The 16,903-nt window shown below is 33.5% G+C and overlaps 1 protein-coding gene across 4 annotated transcripts in view; it reads right to left on the bottom strand.

Moving 5' to 3' along the window:
• ADK (adenosine kinase) overlaps positions 1-16,903 on the bottom strand; it is a 486,162-nt gene that overhangs the window by 223,151 nt on the left and 246,108 nt on the right. For all 4 annotated transcript variants that reach the window (XM_030862678.2, XM_030862682.3, XM_060286438.2 and 1 more), the window contains 2 exons: positions 9,582-9,754; positions 6,380-6,488 (listed from right to left, as the gene is read on the bottom strand). In XM_030862678.2, the coding sequence (XP_030718538.1) occupies positions 6,380-6,488; positions 9,582-9,754 (282 nt within the window). The remainder of the gene's footprint in view (positions 1-6,379; positions 6,489-9,581; positions 9,755-16,903) is intronic.

The following is a 16,903-nucleotide window of genomic DNA, read 5'->3' on the forward strand; positions in this document are numbered from 1 at the left end:
TTTTCTCAAGCAATTGCTGAGTGGTCTGAAATACATAAATAAAGTAAACTGAAGTGTAAATATTTCAGTAGATGGTTTGTTAATTCATTTGAGGCTCTATATAAGAACCTACTGCCTTAATAACTAATTGCTATACATACGTTTATTTTCTTACCTTCTAAGGCAATTAGCACGTAGTGTGGTTTCCAACCTCACATAAAATTCCAAGACTGCATTATAATGTCACAAATCCAAAACACAAAAACTTCCAATCTTTATCTTTAGAGCCCAAAACTTCTTTAATCAACACTATCTTACTTTTCTACTATAAGTAAACAGATTATCTGTTTAGCTGAAAATAACCTTACTTTAATATTTCATAGATTCCCTCCTCCTAGTAGAGTTTTATTTTTGACAACTGCTAAAAGTAAGACTTAAGAAAAATTATAGGAATATAGGAGTAAACTGCTCTACTTGGAGAAAATATTTATCTATAAAAATTCAAAGTATTAGTCTAAAAAATCATACTGTTAAGAGTTTAACTTGCCAGAAAAAAATTCTAGACAAACTGAAAATAAGTACAAATAGAATTTCTAAAAATCACATTCTTGTTTGAAAAATTTTCTAGTATGAATCAAAGATTGTCTCTAATAAGGAAGAAGTAAGAACAGTAACCATTTGTGTAACTCACTGGACATCAATAACATAAGGAAAAATTTTTTTAAGTTAAAAATTAAACTCTAATACTAATGCTTAAGAAGCAATACAACTATCAGTCTTTTTCTTTGTCTCTATATTATATCCAAGCTAAAGGATAGACATTTTTACCACATAGTTTTGGGCTTTACTTGAAGGGGTATCAAATTGGTACATAAAACTCTAAATTCCTGCAAGACAAAGATTCATATATATACAACAACCCCCTTATCTGTGGGGAATACGTTCCAAGAACGCCAGTGTATACCTGCAACTGCCAACAGTACTGAACCCTTTATATACTACGTTTTTTTTCATCAGCACTATTCTTGCACTTTGTGGCCATTATGAAGTAAGATAAAGGTTGTTTGAACACAAGCACTGTGATACTGCAACAACTGATCTGATAACTGAGACAGCTACTAAGTGACTAAAGGGCAGGTAGTGTACAGTGTGGGTACGCTGGACAAAGGACAGAGCAGGATGGCACAAGATTTCATCAGCCTACTCAGAATGGTGCACAATTTAAACTTATAAAATGTTTATTGCTGGAATTTTCCATTTACTATTTTCAGGTTGAAGTTGATCATGGGTAACTGAAAGCACAAAAAGTAGAACGGCGGATAAGGGTTGGAAGGAGGGGCGGGGGTTGGGTGTACTACTATACTAAATGTCAGGAATTATATACAAACATGTAATGCTCCAGATAGAAGGGAAAAAAACACATTTTTCTTATTTTATTTTTTGAATTTATAAATGTAATAGTTAATGTCACCTATAAGGATATTTTTTAAAATTTTTAAAAAGGCTTAAAAATTCACAATTATTCCCTAATGAAGTCAGTGAAGCAATCCAGAATAGTATAGTCAAAAACCTGAAATAAAAAAATGCAGAAATAAAGCCAAATGATGATCTCTGATTTGACCAATACAATGGGAGTTCCAATACATAAGCGTTCAAAAACTGCATTTAGAACACTGATAAAATGAAAAGTCAGAGGTACTTCAACCATCCAACTCCTTAACTAATAATCTCAGAAGACTATTATGAAGATTAATAAATTCCAAAAATGCCTTGAATTCATTCATAGCTAAATGCTTTATAAAGAACTGTGACCTATGAAGTCATTATCATTCACAATTAAATAGCTTAAACTTAAAAAAAATCCATTTGTTTACTTATTTTGCCAAAGTACATTCATTATAATAGTACAGCGTTCACAAGATGATATTACAAAGGCTTTTTCTATGGTGTAATAAGGTTTTATGGCAATGAGTTTAAGTAACTGTCCATAAGTGAGCAAAACTTTTCTATTTTCACCTATCCAGATTTTTTTTTGGGGGGGGAGTAGTACAAATCTCATACATATATATTAAATTAATAGGTATCTTTCATTTCCTTGTACATTACTCTAATTTCTATTAGGTCACCATTACAAGACAAATTCATTCCCTTTCATTAGAACCTTTCTCAAATTTTTTCATGACAATGTTAGAATACTAGATGATACAATTTTGAACATAATCAAATGTCTTTTAAAATTCCTAATCATGTTATACTGTAGAATATTTTTTAGTAAATGCTATCAAAAGAAAACCAAATCCTAAAAAAACAGCAATTATATTATTTCATTATACATTCATTCTAATTTGTTATTCAATGTTCACTGAAAAACTTCTAATATGAAAATTCCAAATGATCTCATAGACTAGATTTCTTATAATTTATCAACTCATTTTAATGAATTTAGTTATTGCTTTCACATTACTGACAAAGATATTTAATTGTGAGTCTAAGTAACAGTTCTACAAAGATAAATTATTACTCATGTAGTCATTAAGAATTTTAGTAGAAAACCCAACCAGGACAAACAAAGTGAGAGATGTAAGACCTAAATAGTTGTTATTGATTACTGCTTGTCCTTTACATGCAAAAACTCCTATTTCTTACCAAATATGGGAACTCTATTCCTTTCCTCCAAGGTTGTACACTTCTCCAAACCATGTTTCCTCCAATTATCCATGATCATACCTCCCGTTATTCCAGAAGCAACTATTAGTAACATTTAAAACTTTACCCTCACAAAAACTGTATTAACCAAAATGGTAAGATTGTAGACTGAAAAGAGATAAAAGCAGTCAGATGGAGTTATAAATTAAAGACAGGGTAAAAGAAGATCTGTAATAAGCCACTGGAACTGGAAAAATCACAGAAAGAAGGAAATATGCATAGGAGTCAAAGGAAAATTCAAACTACTGGTCCCATATTCTCAAACAATTATTGACAAACTATGATTCACTATTCTTCCATTATAGTGCTTAATTTTGAATTAGTAAAAAAGAACACACATTGGGTGACAGTTTATGCAAAGTAAGTCACATGGCACTGGAAGCTTTTGTTAACTTATTTCTTAAATATCTGTTTGATCTCTAAAGTTAAAATTTCTCCCTATGTAAGCCCAAACTTGCAAGCTGATTAGTGTTTTACCATGTATTTAAAACTTGGAACCTTTTTCTCATTAAAAACTCTTTAGAAATAATGCATAAATTTCTGTGCAAAATCCCACTGTACTCACAATGTAGTCCAAAACACTATTAAGGACTGACTGATAATATTAGAAAAATTACTATACATGGATGAAAAGTTATCTACTAGCTAAGAGCTTTTAAATTTATTTTTAAATGATAAAGTGACAGCTAGATAATTTTATAGAATCTAGAACAGTAATTTAGGGAGTTTCTTAGGTTGAATCAACCTTAAGACTGTTCAAATTCAAAGAAAAAGTCAGGCAATCTGGCAGAAATAGTCATCTAAATAAAAGGAAAAACAAAACCAAACAGGAAATTTCTAATTCCAACCAAGACGAAAAGAATGAGGAATGGATTTAAACAACTTACACAACTATAAAATTGGACAAAATATAGGAAATATCAATTTTGAGAAATTGGACAGTAATCAAATAAGGGACAAGATAAGGTGATCCCTACAATTATTCAAACTTAATTCCTAGAGAGAATTTCCAGATTGCAGTCAGGGCAGAGAGAACCTAAACAGAGTCCAGTAGTCTCCATTCAGGAAAGCCGAGGTAGCTAGCACGTGCAAGGGCAGCATACTGGAAAGGAGAGAGCCATTTGAAGAAAGAGGTACAAAATGAGAACTCAGGATCTGCAGGGCTTTCCCAAGTCTTTAGCATATGTGCACGAGGAAACAACCCAATGCCATGGCAAGAACCAGAAAAAAACACATATGATAGAATTTGCAGACAAGGGCATTGAAACAGGTGTTACAACTATATCCCATAACTTTAGAAATGGCAGACAGCAACACAAGTATGTAAAGCAGACAGAGCAGGAGTAAAAAAAAAAGGCCCAAATGTTTAAACACTGAAAATATAAAAATAAAATGAAAATAACTACAAATATCAAGAGGCAGGATGAAATTAGAGTGCTAATTTTCTCACTTTTCACAGCACATTAATATTGCTTAAAAAAGAAAATATATGGTTTAGAAATTTAATGGCTCCAATTTCCTCATCTTTTTCATAAACCTTTCCTAAATATCATAGTCTTAGAGGGCTAGTGTAAGAAATATTTCATATAAGAGAATAAACAGACATATGCCAATCTGATTATAAAGGTAAAGAGCAACTAAGATTTACGTTTTCAACATGTAATTAGCTATTGGCATAACCAGTAATCCCTAAAAACCTACTAACAAAGAATTCAGTTTAAACATGGAAAAACTGAGTTTATATGCTGTAAGTGGGACACCTGCTATGAAGGTAAAAAAGATGTCAACACTTCATTTAAACCGAAAGAGAATACTGGTATATGCATATTCCATTTCGACTTTTTATTAGGAAAGTTTTTGCTGTGAATTGCAGATTCAATGCATTATGTGACAGAGAAAATGAGGAAGGTTTTGAATTTTCTTAACGCTTGTGACCATTATTAATTCATGGAACAGTGAGAAGAAGAGTTGAGTATGTAGATCTAGTTTATTTTATGTAATGCAGATAGACATCTTACTTATGGAAATGTGTTAGATATATTGAGCTGCTTCTTCAGATCAAGAACCTTTTGTATAAGGAGCTCCCACAATTTCAAGTTGTTGAACCTCTGAAGTTTATGATGATGATGTAAGATGAGTGCTGACACTACAGAACCTGAAAGTGTAGAGAAGCCAACCTGATTTCTTGAAATAAGTAAAGACATACATATCTACTCTATCTAAATTTGCAGTTTTCTTATTAAGACTAGACTGCATGCTCTGAGCTGAAAGGGAATTAAAGATTTAAAAGAAATGCTGAAAGTCTGTGGAAATAATTTTACATTTCAGAAGAAATTTCACAGATTTTGATGAATAAGAAGTATGTTCTTAGTTGTTAGCAGAATAAATATTTGTTGAATGTTCACCAACAATATACAGCATCTACAGCATCCCAGGTATCCAATATGAGTCTACTATTTTCAGAACTATTTAAAAATAGCCAAACTCTGAACAAACTATAGATTTACCTGTCAATGTGAAAGAGCATTCTTTTATGATACAGCTGAAACAGAAACTAAGAGCTAACAGCTACAATCAGATATATCAACTGGAATACATTTTGATACTTGTTTCTGGCTGAATATACAAGTCTCAGAAGTAGTTCAATTTTATTAATTTGAACAAAACTGATCACTCTACACTTTATACAAAACTGTACCTGAATAGTTGGTAACATGACCTTCCTCTATATAATCCTCTCAATGTAAGCATTTACTTGACAGTTATAAAGGGGTAGGATTTGCTATACAGAGGAATCAATAACCTTGTAAAGCCTACAGCAGTGCACGTAAACATGCTGTAGGAGACATTAACACTAGACTGAAAGAAATAATTATATTTTCAATAAACATGTTCCTACTGGATAATCAATTTTTTATGCATCTTACCAGCTGTTTCACAGCTCAGGTAGTAAATGGCAGCAGCTGTTATATCAAAACCGTATATGCAAATGAAGTACTTTTAATTTTTCATAGGTATCTACTTAGTATTTGTGATGAGCCACGTTTAACGCATATTAAATAAAAACAAGGTATTCATAGGGTGATTAATTCAGGAGAATTTTTAGTACAGTCTTATTTTAGAAATGAATTCTTAACCAATTATTTTTTATGCCAGAAGGCTTAATAATTCAAATTACATGCTGCCCATATTCTGATATTTAAAAGATTTGTCATGATCAATGTTTCTAAAATATTAACTTAAAAGGTATCATGATAATTACTATGGAATAAATAGTAATTAAGTTTTTTCATCAAATAAGCTCAAACTGTTTGCAGTGAATATTTATATTGCTAATAATATTTCCACACACAATGCATGGCATCATTCACAACAAGTAGCCTAAAAATACAAATTTCCAGAATTACTTCAAAGACCTTAAGATTTAATACAGAATTTGATACTTGGTTTAAAAACATCTATGTATAATGTATCTAAAAAGAGGTATATTTGAAGATAAGTAATACAGATCACGCTACCACAGAATGATCATATTTCTGTTCTGTATTTGTAATAGTGAACCTAGCATATGCTTTGAGATGGGTAAAGAATTTACAGGATAATCAGAGACAATTATTTTTAAATGTACCTCAGCTAACAACTATAATTTATAGTGTAAATATGTACCAGAAATTTGAATTAGGCAAATACTTACTGCTATATAATAAACTCTTGCTTTGTCTACCAATATCCAGTTTTTCTCCATATCAAGATGTTTTTCCTTTTTATAACAATTGGCAGCAGCAAGATTAGCTACAAGGGATCTAAAACAACAATAACAAAAAGTAAGTAAGTTTTACATATAGTCAAACTTGTCATGTAACTATACAGTTAACTAAAAACATTTTTGTAAAATTTGTTTTAATTTTATTCTTAATTCTTCAAACTGCCGTATACTGATTTTAATAAATGTAAATAAAGTTACTTTTTTTTTTTTTTTTTTTTTTTGCGGTACGCGGGCCTCTCACTGTTGTGGCCTCTCCTGTTGCGGAGCACAGGCTCCGGACGCGCAGGCTGAGCAGCCATGGCTCACGGGCCCAGCCGCTCCGCGGCATGTGGGATCCTCCTGGACCAGGGCACGAACCCGTGTCCCCTGACTCGGCAGGTGACTCTCAACCACTGCGCCACCAGGGAAGCCCATAAAGTTACTTTTGTTCTGAAAACTTTTCAAGATTTCTCTGTTGCCTTTGAGATAAACAAGGACATTAATCCTTGCTCTAAATATCATCTGGTATTTTGAGAAACTGGCATTTAAGCTTCCTTTTGATACTAAAATAATAAAATTATCTACTTTCTACATTTTTAATAGTTCAAAATGCAGTTAAGAAATAGCTACTATGTAGTTACACACAAAAAAATATATATGCAACTAAAAACTTCAGTTTTCAAATATCAACATATTATCCACTGATATTTAATCTAATGCTTTAAAAGCGAGGTATGGGATTAATTTTACAAAACACACATATAAATGTAGACCATATTTACTATGAGGGATTAATTTTATTAATACACTACATTTTACATTACATTACATAAAACCATTACATTTTATGGGCTAGAATAAATTAATATTAGTTTTCATAGTTGAAAACTCCCTGCACTGTTCCATTTTGTAGCTGAAAATCTAAGCAGAATACTACATTTAAAATCTTGTTCCAAGTGCCACACAGAGCTTTTTATTATTGTCCAACAATTAAACTTAATACAATAATTATTTATGTTACAGACAAAGAAATAAAAACATTTTTCCCCCTCCTTCTGACCCACAAATAAAAAAAAAAAAAACTTGCCAATTTTTCAAATTTTTTTTAGTTAACAGTTGTGGTTAAAAACATCCCACAAATACATCATCTCATCACTTAAGATTTTGGTAATACGGTTAGATTCTCTTTTGAAAAAAATAAATCAATTCTCTTCCAAAACATATTTGTACTCACTCATATGCCATCAGACTAGCTGAAGGATACATTCTGTTTATGCTCAACTAAATTAATGCAAATAAGAGTGATATTCATCAATACATGTATATGCAAAATAACTATATTACAAATTTAAGGATAATTAATTTATAAAAAATATTTTAGTAATCATGACTCTTGCAAAATGTTGACCAAAAAATGGTTACTAAATAAAAGCAAATACTTCTGGTATGAGCTACTAAACTCTATTTTGATAAAAAAAAATACTACTCTTGATAGGAAACTAAATAGTTCCTCCAAAAGAAAATACAGGTATTCTTACTATCCAAGTGTATCTATCTGGTTCAGAGTTTGTGGAGAATAAGAACCTGGATTAAGAAGAATATTCCCTTAACCTGAGTTTGGGACACTGGAAGTTAGTGTTCCTAGCTCTATTTAAAACAATCTATCCAAATCTATTAGGTTCCACAATTTGCATAATGAATTAGACAGCGAGGGTTTCCCTCAGTTTCTGACTTCCAATAGCACCTAATTAATACTGATCACCATAACCATTATATGAGTATATAAATTAAGCTGTTGATGGAAGACCTAATATTATCATACCTGTTCTTTAAAATAACAACTTAACATACAAAAACAATTTAGCAATTTTACTGTAGCCGGAGTGGTATCAGAGGCAAAAGTTGACACATTTCTCACTAATGGGAAAACTCTGCACCTGCCTATTAAAGTTGGTTTTTAGAAAAACTGAAAAGGGGAAAGGTCTAAATAAGTATATCTCAATGTTTGAACTGATGGTTTTATTTATTAAAACCTTAAAATCATAAATTTCTCCTACACCCAAAAAATAAAGTTACAGGAAAGTTTGAAAATGGCTTTGGTACCCTAATTGTTTTTGAAAGTTATATTTTAGTTATTTAATGACTACTGCCCAGAATAGTGTCAGGTCTTTAACATACATTTGAGAGGTCAAAGAGTGAGCAAAAACATATGAGGTAAAAAGGAGGAATGGAGCAAGGGGAGGAGAGATAAGGGAGGAAATAAGGAAAAGAAGACAAAGAGACAAATAAGAAAGAAGGGGAAGAAAGGGAGATAGGAAATGGTGGAGGACAGACAATATTTTTAGCTATAAGGGATGTAAAGTATCTAGTGAGTCACCATTTTAAAAGAGACCATCTTTGGTGATTCTAACAATATAATAACTAGGAAAATTATTTTTTTTCCTTGCCAAAGGAGAAAAAAGCCCATGCTGATAAGCAGTATGCTAATAATGATGTTAGCAAAGCATTAATGTACTGAAGATATACCTCCACGTAGCTGCAAAAGGCACCAAAAAAAGCAATGCATGGAAAGTTCTGAGAGACAGAGTTCAAGTTCACACAAAGAAAAACTTTCTGATAAGTGAAGTTGTATAGAAATGTAAAAGATTGTTTTTTGAGTGGTGCATTACCCATGACGGAAGTTGTTTAGTATGGGCAGATGACTGTTCGCCAGAACTGCTTTAGATGACCTAATTTATATGAGGCTGGATATAATGTAATATTTTATATATTTAAAAAATATATATGTGTATATATGTATTTTAATATTCCAATCTCAGGATATGTTGAAAAGAACATTCAGTTCGGCAAGAACCTAGCTACAAAACACTGAATAAAATGCGCTCCTTTTCTGACCCTAATTATAAAAAGTAGAGGCTGGACTTGATAATCTCAAAATTTTCATTTCATTACGCTTCATGAAGATAACAACAGGTTCAAGAAAGGTAAAAAAAAACTTTTTAAGGAAAAATGATACTAGGAAGAAGAGTTTATTAAACATTAAAATAAATTACAAACATGAGGTCTAAATTCCAAACTCAGATTTGAATTCAGATTTTACCAGTGGTTAAACAGTCAATTAGTACAGTGCTTCCCTTGAAATAACACTGACCTGTTGCCACCAGTGATGCACGCAGCACAAGTTCCTGTTGGCTGCTCATTCTGTTCATAGTAATGAGCATCCACATGGGCTTCGGCAGCTTTTTTCTTCAGGATCTCCCCAAATTTATCTATCCCGATGCATCCAAAAAATGTTGCTGCTTTGTGTGGCTGCTGAATCATCCACTGAAAAAGAGAAACATAAATAATTTTAATGGGTCAGAAAAATGGTACACATAGTTCAGTATTCTGCCAAGGATGGTGGCATAAAAGCGTTGCTTTGTTAGCAGCTGTGGCTGTTAGGAATGGAATTTCAATCCTGTATCAGCACTTATGATAACAAATTTGATATAACAACCACATAAAATCTTATTATACTTCCTTCAGGGAAAGAAAGAGAACACAGTGGTTAAGAACTCAAAGTCATACAGACCTTAGGTCAATACTGGCTTGATACAGAAAAATAATACTGAGTCCAATAGAAGTAGTGAAGCATTGTCATTAAAAGCCCAGAATCTATATTGAATACTGTGTGGGTTCAAATCTTGCCTCTGCCACTAATTAGCTGCGCAAGTAAGACCATGTCACTTAACATTTCTAGGCCTCATTATCCTCATATGTAAATGAGGAAAAAAATTATAAATACACCTTATAAAGCTGCTGGGGATTAAATTAGGTAATTTAAGTTAATGTATATGCATTATGGTACCAGGCACAAAGTAGATGATGTATATTAGCGGTGGCTGTCATTAATATTGTACTTCATATATATATATGTGTGTGTGTATATATACACATATATATATGCTAAACTTACGTTCACGTCTAATAAGTTGTTTTAAAAACAAGTTATTGGACTTCTCCAGTGGCTCAGTGGTTAAGAATCCACCTGCCAATGCAGGGTACACGGGTTCAAGCCCTGGTCTGGGAAGATCCCACATGCTGTGGAGCAACCAAGCCCAAGTGCCACATTACTAAGCCTGTGTTCTACAGGATGCGAGCCACAACTACTGAGCCCGTGCTCTACAACTACAGAAGCCCGCGCGCCTACAGCCCATGCTCCACAACAAGAGAAGCCACCGCAATGAGAAGTCCACGCACTGCAACAAAGAGTAGCCCTCGCTCGCTGAAACTAGAGAAAGCCCTTGCACAGCAATGAAGACCCAACGCAGCCAAAACTAACCAACTAACTAAACAAACAACTTATTCAGAAATAAACAGTATTAAAAATTCTAATTCATTAGTCTCATAAAACTTTAATTTCTTTGCTATAAATTAATCACTGTATTTATTTTAAAATGCATACTTTTCATTGATATGTTATCTTTTATAATTAGGCTCAAATTCCTGAGGTTTCTAATACTTGTATTAGTTATTGTAAACAGCATCTATTTTTTTCTAAGACTTTTCAGCAAAATACTCAATATGCAAAGTCAAAAGATATCAAAATCTTACATTACTTCCAAATATCTGGAGTATAAAAGAAATGCATGTATGCTTAGTGCTAAAGGGATGAGGAAGTAAAAAAAGGTAACAAAGAGAAATCTGTAAGATAAAGATACAGTAACTGATGATCTAGTAGTCCAATTCTACTTCTAGGGATTTATTCTGAAGATACATGTCCACAAATATAAAACAACATATACAGAAGTATTCTTTGAGACATTATTTGTAATGGCAAAATGTTGGAAACAAAATGTCCATGCACAGAGGACTGGTTGAATAAAATATGATAAATCCATTCAATGGAATACAACACAATTTAAAAAAGAACAAGAAAAGCCGTTTGAAATACAACAAATAAATGCAACATGTAATCATTATAGATGCTGGACTGAGAATAAAATCAAACAGCTATAAAAGACTATTAGAATAATCACTGAGATTGGAATATCTATAATATATCGGTAAACAGGATTGTATAAATTCTAAATTTCTCAAATAGAGGGTAAATACTTCAAAATCGTTCAGGGGAAAAATATACATATTTATTTACATAAAGAAAGAGAAAGCAAATGTTGAAATGCTAAAAACTGGTAGATCCAATGGCATTTTTCACAGAACTAGAACATAAAATTTCACAATTTGTACAGAAACACAAAAGACCCCGAACAGCCAAAGCAATCTTGAGAAAGAAAAACGGAACTGGAGGAATCAGGCTCCCTGACTTCAGACTATACTACAAAGATACAGTAATCAAGACAATATGGTACTGGCACAAAAAGAGCAATATAGATCAATGGAACAGGATAGAAGGCCCAGAGATAAACCCATGCACATATGGTCACCTTATCTTTGATAAAGGAGGCAAGAGTATAAAATGGAGAAAAGACAGCCTCTTCAAAGTGGTGCTGGGAAAACGGGACAGCTATATGTAAAAGAATGAAATTAGAACACTCCCTAACACCATACACAAAAATAAACTCAAAATGGATTAAAGACCTGAATGTAAGGCCAGACACTGTAAAACTCTTAGAGAAAACATAGGCAGAACACTCTATGACATAAATCACAGCAAGATCCTTTTTGACCCACCTCCTAGAGAAATGGAAATAAAAACAAAAATAAACAAACGGGACCTAATGAAACTTAAAAGCTTTTGCACAGCAAAGGAAACCATAAACAAGATGAAAAGACAACCCTCGGAATGGGAGAAAACATTTGCAAATGAAGCAACTGACAAAGGATTAATCTCCAAAATTTACAAGCAGCTCATGCAGCTCAATATCAAAAAAACAAACCACCCAATCCATAAATGGGCAGAAGACACAAATAGACATTTCTCCAAAGAAGATATACAGATTGCCAACAAACACATGAAAGGATGCTCAACATCACTAACCATCAGAGAAATGCAAATCAAAACTACAATGAGGTATCACCTCACACCAGTCAGAATGGCCATCATCAAAAAATCTAAAAACAATAAATGCTGGAGAGGGTGTGGAGAAAAGGGAACCCTCTTGCACTGTTGGTGGGAATGTAAACTGATTCAGCCACTATGGAGAACAGTATGGAGGTTCCTTAAAAAACTAAAAGTAGAACTACCATACGACCCAGCAATCCCACTACTGGGCATATACCATGAGAAAATCGTAATTCAAAAAGAGTCATGTACCACTATGTCCACTGCAGCTCTATTTACAATAGCCAGGACATGGAAGCAACCTAAGTGTCCATCATCGGACGAATGGATAAAGAAGATGTGGCACATATATACAATGGAATATTATTCAACCATAAAAAGAAACGAAATTGAGTTATTTGTAGTAAGGTGGATGGACCTAGAGTCTGTCATACAGAGTGAAGTAAGTCAGAAAGAGAAAAACAAATACCGTATGCTAACACATATATATGGAATCTTTAAACAACAACAAAAAAAGGTTCTGAAGAACCCAGGGGCAGGACAGGAATAAAAACGCAGACGTAGAGAACGGACTTGAGGACACGGGGAGGGGGAAGTGTAAGCTGGGATGAAGTGACAGTGGCATGGACATATGTATACTACCAAATGTAAAATAGATAGCTAGTGGGAAGCAGCTGCATAGCACCGGGAGATCAGCTCAGTGCTTTGTGACCACCTAGAGGGGTGGGATAGGGAGGATGGGAGGGAGACGCAAGAGGGAGGATATATGGGGATATATGATATGTATAGCTGATTCACTTTGTTATAAAGCAGAAACTAACACACCATTGTAAAGCAATTATACTACAATAAAGATGTTAAAAAATAAAAAAAAAAATAAAATGAAAATTGGTACATCTATGACAGGTATACAGAAGTTCCTTTAACTATTTTTTATACTTCTAAGTAAGTTAGAAAATTTTCAAAATTAAAAGATGGGTTAAAGATATTGTAATGAAATCAAACATTCCATTTAAAAATAACAATAATTTAAAATTAGCTTATTCAGTCTTTAATATTATCAATCAATTTTTTAAAATAAGTCCATCACATGAAGCAGTTAATATCTTAAAATGCATCAATATCCATACCTAATAGATTTTAAATCCTTTAAACCATGCTTAGGTAAATAATACATTTAACAGCAGAAAATACCTGTATGTTGTTCTATAATTTACTTTTATTCATGTAGAAGCATGGTTAAATTATGAACCATGTCTGTTTTAGGTAGTAAAATAAAAAAAGGCAAAGTCAACAGCAAATTTTACTATGATTTTTTAAATAACTTAAAATGCCATCAAAATAAAAGGAAACATCAGTGAAAGTGAAGTTATTATAATGTAACTCAGCCTAACTATAATCAAAGTTCACATATTCAAACTAGTGTGAAAAAAAGGGCTATATCAACTCACTATCGGGCTTAAATATGACTTCCAACCCTTCCATAAGCAGGATTTAAATGAATTGAAATGTTTCCTTTACAAATCGCTACTACTTGAACCTGCAAAACAAAAAAATGGACAAATAATAGAACTATTCAGCAGGTTGTTATAATTCCACTATTGAGTATTTCATCACAGGAAACTGGCTAACATTCTGGAAATATCTGATTATCAGCATACTAACAAAATGACACCTTTACTCTTGATCAGTGATTTCCACTCAAAAGTTAGTCAATCTAAAATGAAAGTTTAGTAAGCCAAAGCAGACACACAAAAGAAATAGAAGCAATGTTCACTGTTCAAAGTACTCAGTAATCTAGCTGAATAAATCAAGATGTTATAATCAAGAAAGTTGAGAAAGATTAAAAATACAAATTTTTAAAAAGTTTATAAATAATTTGTTTTTTAATTTTTTTAAATTTTATTTTATTATTTTTTATACAACAGGTTCTTATTAGTTATCTATTTTATACATATTAGTGTATATATATCAATCCAATCGCCCAATTCATCCCCCCCCCCCGCCACTTTCCCCTCTTGGGGTCCATACCTTTGTTCTCTACATCTGTGTCAGTACTTCTGCCCTGCAAACCAGCTCACCTGTACCATCTTTCTAGGTTCCACATATATGCGTTAATATACAACATTTGTTTTTCTCTTTCTGACTTACTTCACCCTGTATTACAGTCTAGAGATCCATCCACGTCTCTACAAATGACCCAATTTCATTCTTTTTTAGGGCTGAGTAATATGCCATTGCATATACATACCACATCTTCTTTATCCATTTGTCTGTTGATGGGCATTTAGGTTGCTTCTGTGACTTGGCTATTATAAAGAGTGCTACCATGAACACTGGGGAGCATGTCTTTTTGAATTATGGCTTTCTCTGGGTATATGCCCAGGTGAATTACCATATGCCCATAGTAGGGTCATATGGTAATTCTATTTTTAGTTTTTTAAGAAACCTCCATACTGTCCTCCATAGGGGCTGTATCAATTCATATTCCCACCAATAGTGCAAGAGGGTTCCCTTTTTTTAAAAAAAATCTTTATTGGAGTATAATTGCTTTACAATGTTGTGTTAGTTTCTGCTTTTTCACAAAGTGAATCAGCTATACATATACATATATCCCCATATCTCCTCCCTCTTGCATCTCCCTCACACCCTCCCTATCCCACCCCTCTAGGTGGTCACAAAGCACCGAGCTGATCTCCCTGTGCTATGTGGCTGCTTCCCACTAGCTAGCTATTTTACATTTGGTAGTGTATATATGTCCATGCCACTCTCTTACTTCATAACAGGGTTCCCTTTTCTCCACACCCTCTCCAGCATTTGTTGTTTGTAGATTTTCTGATGATGCCCATTCTGATCAGTGTGAGGTGATACCTCATGTAGTTTTTTTTTGTTGTTTTTTTGTTTGTTTGTTTTGCGGTATGCGGGCCTCTCACTGTTGTGGTCTCTCCCGTTGCGGAGCACAGGCCCCGGATGCGCAGGCTCAGCGGCCATGGCTCACAGGCCCAGCTGCTTCGCGGCGTGTGGGATCTTCCCGGACCGGTGCACGAATCCGTGTCCCCTGCATCAGCAGGTGGACTCTCAAGCAGTGTGCCACCAGGGAAGCCCCCTCATGTAGTTTTGATTTGCATTTCTCTAAGTAATGTTGAGCAGCTTTCATGTGCCTCTTGGCCATCTGTATGTCTTCTTTGGAGAAATGTCTATTTAGGTCTTTTGCCCATTTTTGGATTGGGTTGTTTTTTTTAATACTGAGCTGCATGAGCTGTTTATGTATTTTGGATATTAAACCTTTGTCCATTGACTCATTTGCAAATATTTTCTCCTATTCTGAGGGTTGTCTTCTTGTCTTGTTTATAGTTTCCTTTGCTGTGCAAAAGCTTTTAAGTTTCATTAGGTCCCATTTATTTTTTTTTCCATTTCTCTAGGAGGTGGGTCAAAAAGGATCTTGCTGTGATTTATGTCAAAGAGTGGTCTTCCTATGTTTTCCTTGAAGAGTTTTATAGTGTCTGGTCTTACATTTAGGTCTTTAATCCATTTTGAGTTTATTTTTGTGTATGGTGTTAGGGAGTGTTCTAATTTCATTCTTTTACATGTAGCTGTCCAGTTTTCCCAGCACCACTTATTGAAGAGACTGGCTTTTCTCCATTGTATATCCTTGCCTCCTTTGTTATAGATTAGTTGATCATAGGTGCGTGGGTTTATCTATGGGCTTTCTATCCTGTTCCAGTGAACTATACTTCTGTTTTTGTGCCATTACCATACTATCTTGTTTACTGTAACTTTGTAGTACAGTCTGAAGTCAGGGAGTCTGATTCCTCCAGCTCCATTTTTTTCCCTCAAGATTGCTTTGGCTACTCGGAGTCTTTTGTGTCTCTATACAAATTTTAAGGTTTATTGTTCTAGTTCTGTAAAAAATGTCATTGGTTAATTTGATAGGGATTGTGTTGAATCTGTAGATTGCTTTGGGTAGTATAGTCATTGTCACAATATTGATTTTTCCAATCCAAGAACATAGTGTATCTCTCCATCTGTTTGTGTTAACTTTGATTTCTTTCATCAGTGTCTTACAGCTTTCTGAGTATACGCAATCAGAGAAGAAAAAGAAATAGAGGAATACAAATTGGAAAAGAAGAAGTAAAACTGTCACTGTTTGCAGATGACATGATACTATACAGAGATATTCCTAAAGATGCCACCAGAAAACTACTAGAGCTAATCAATGAACTTGGTAAAGTTACAGGATACAAAATTAATGCACAGAAATCTCTTGCATTCCTGTACACTAACAAGGAAAGATCAGAAAGAGAAATTAAGGGAACAATCCCATTCACCACTGCAACAAAAAGAATAAAATACCTAGGAATAAACCTACCTAAGAAGGTATAACTAATTTAAATTCTGTTAAAGCTTTAGTACACCACTAACTTTGTCTCAAACACAATGTGACCAACACTTGACCAATCTGTTTCCTA

The sequence above is a fragment of the Globicephala melas genome, chromosome 16 (assembly GCF_963455315.2).
Source record: "Globicephala melas chromosome 16, mGloMel1.2, whole genome shotgun sequence".
Classification (NCBI taxonomy): domain Eukaryota; kingdom Metazoa; phylum Chordata; class Mammalia; order Artiodactyla; family Delphinidae; genus Globicephala; species Globicephala melas.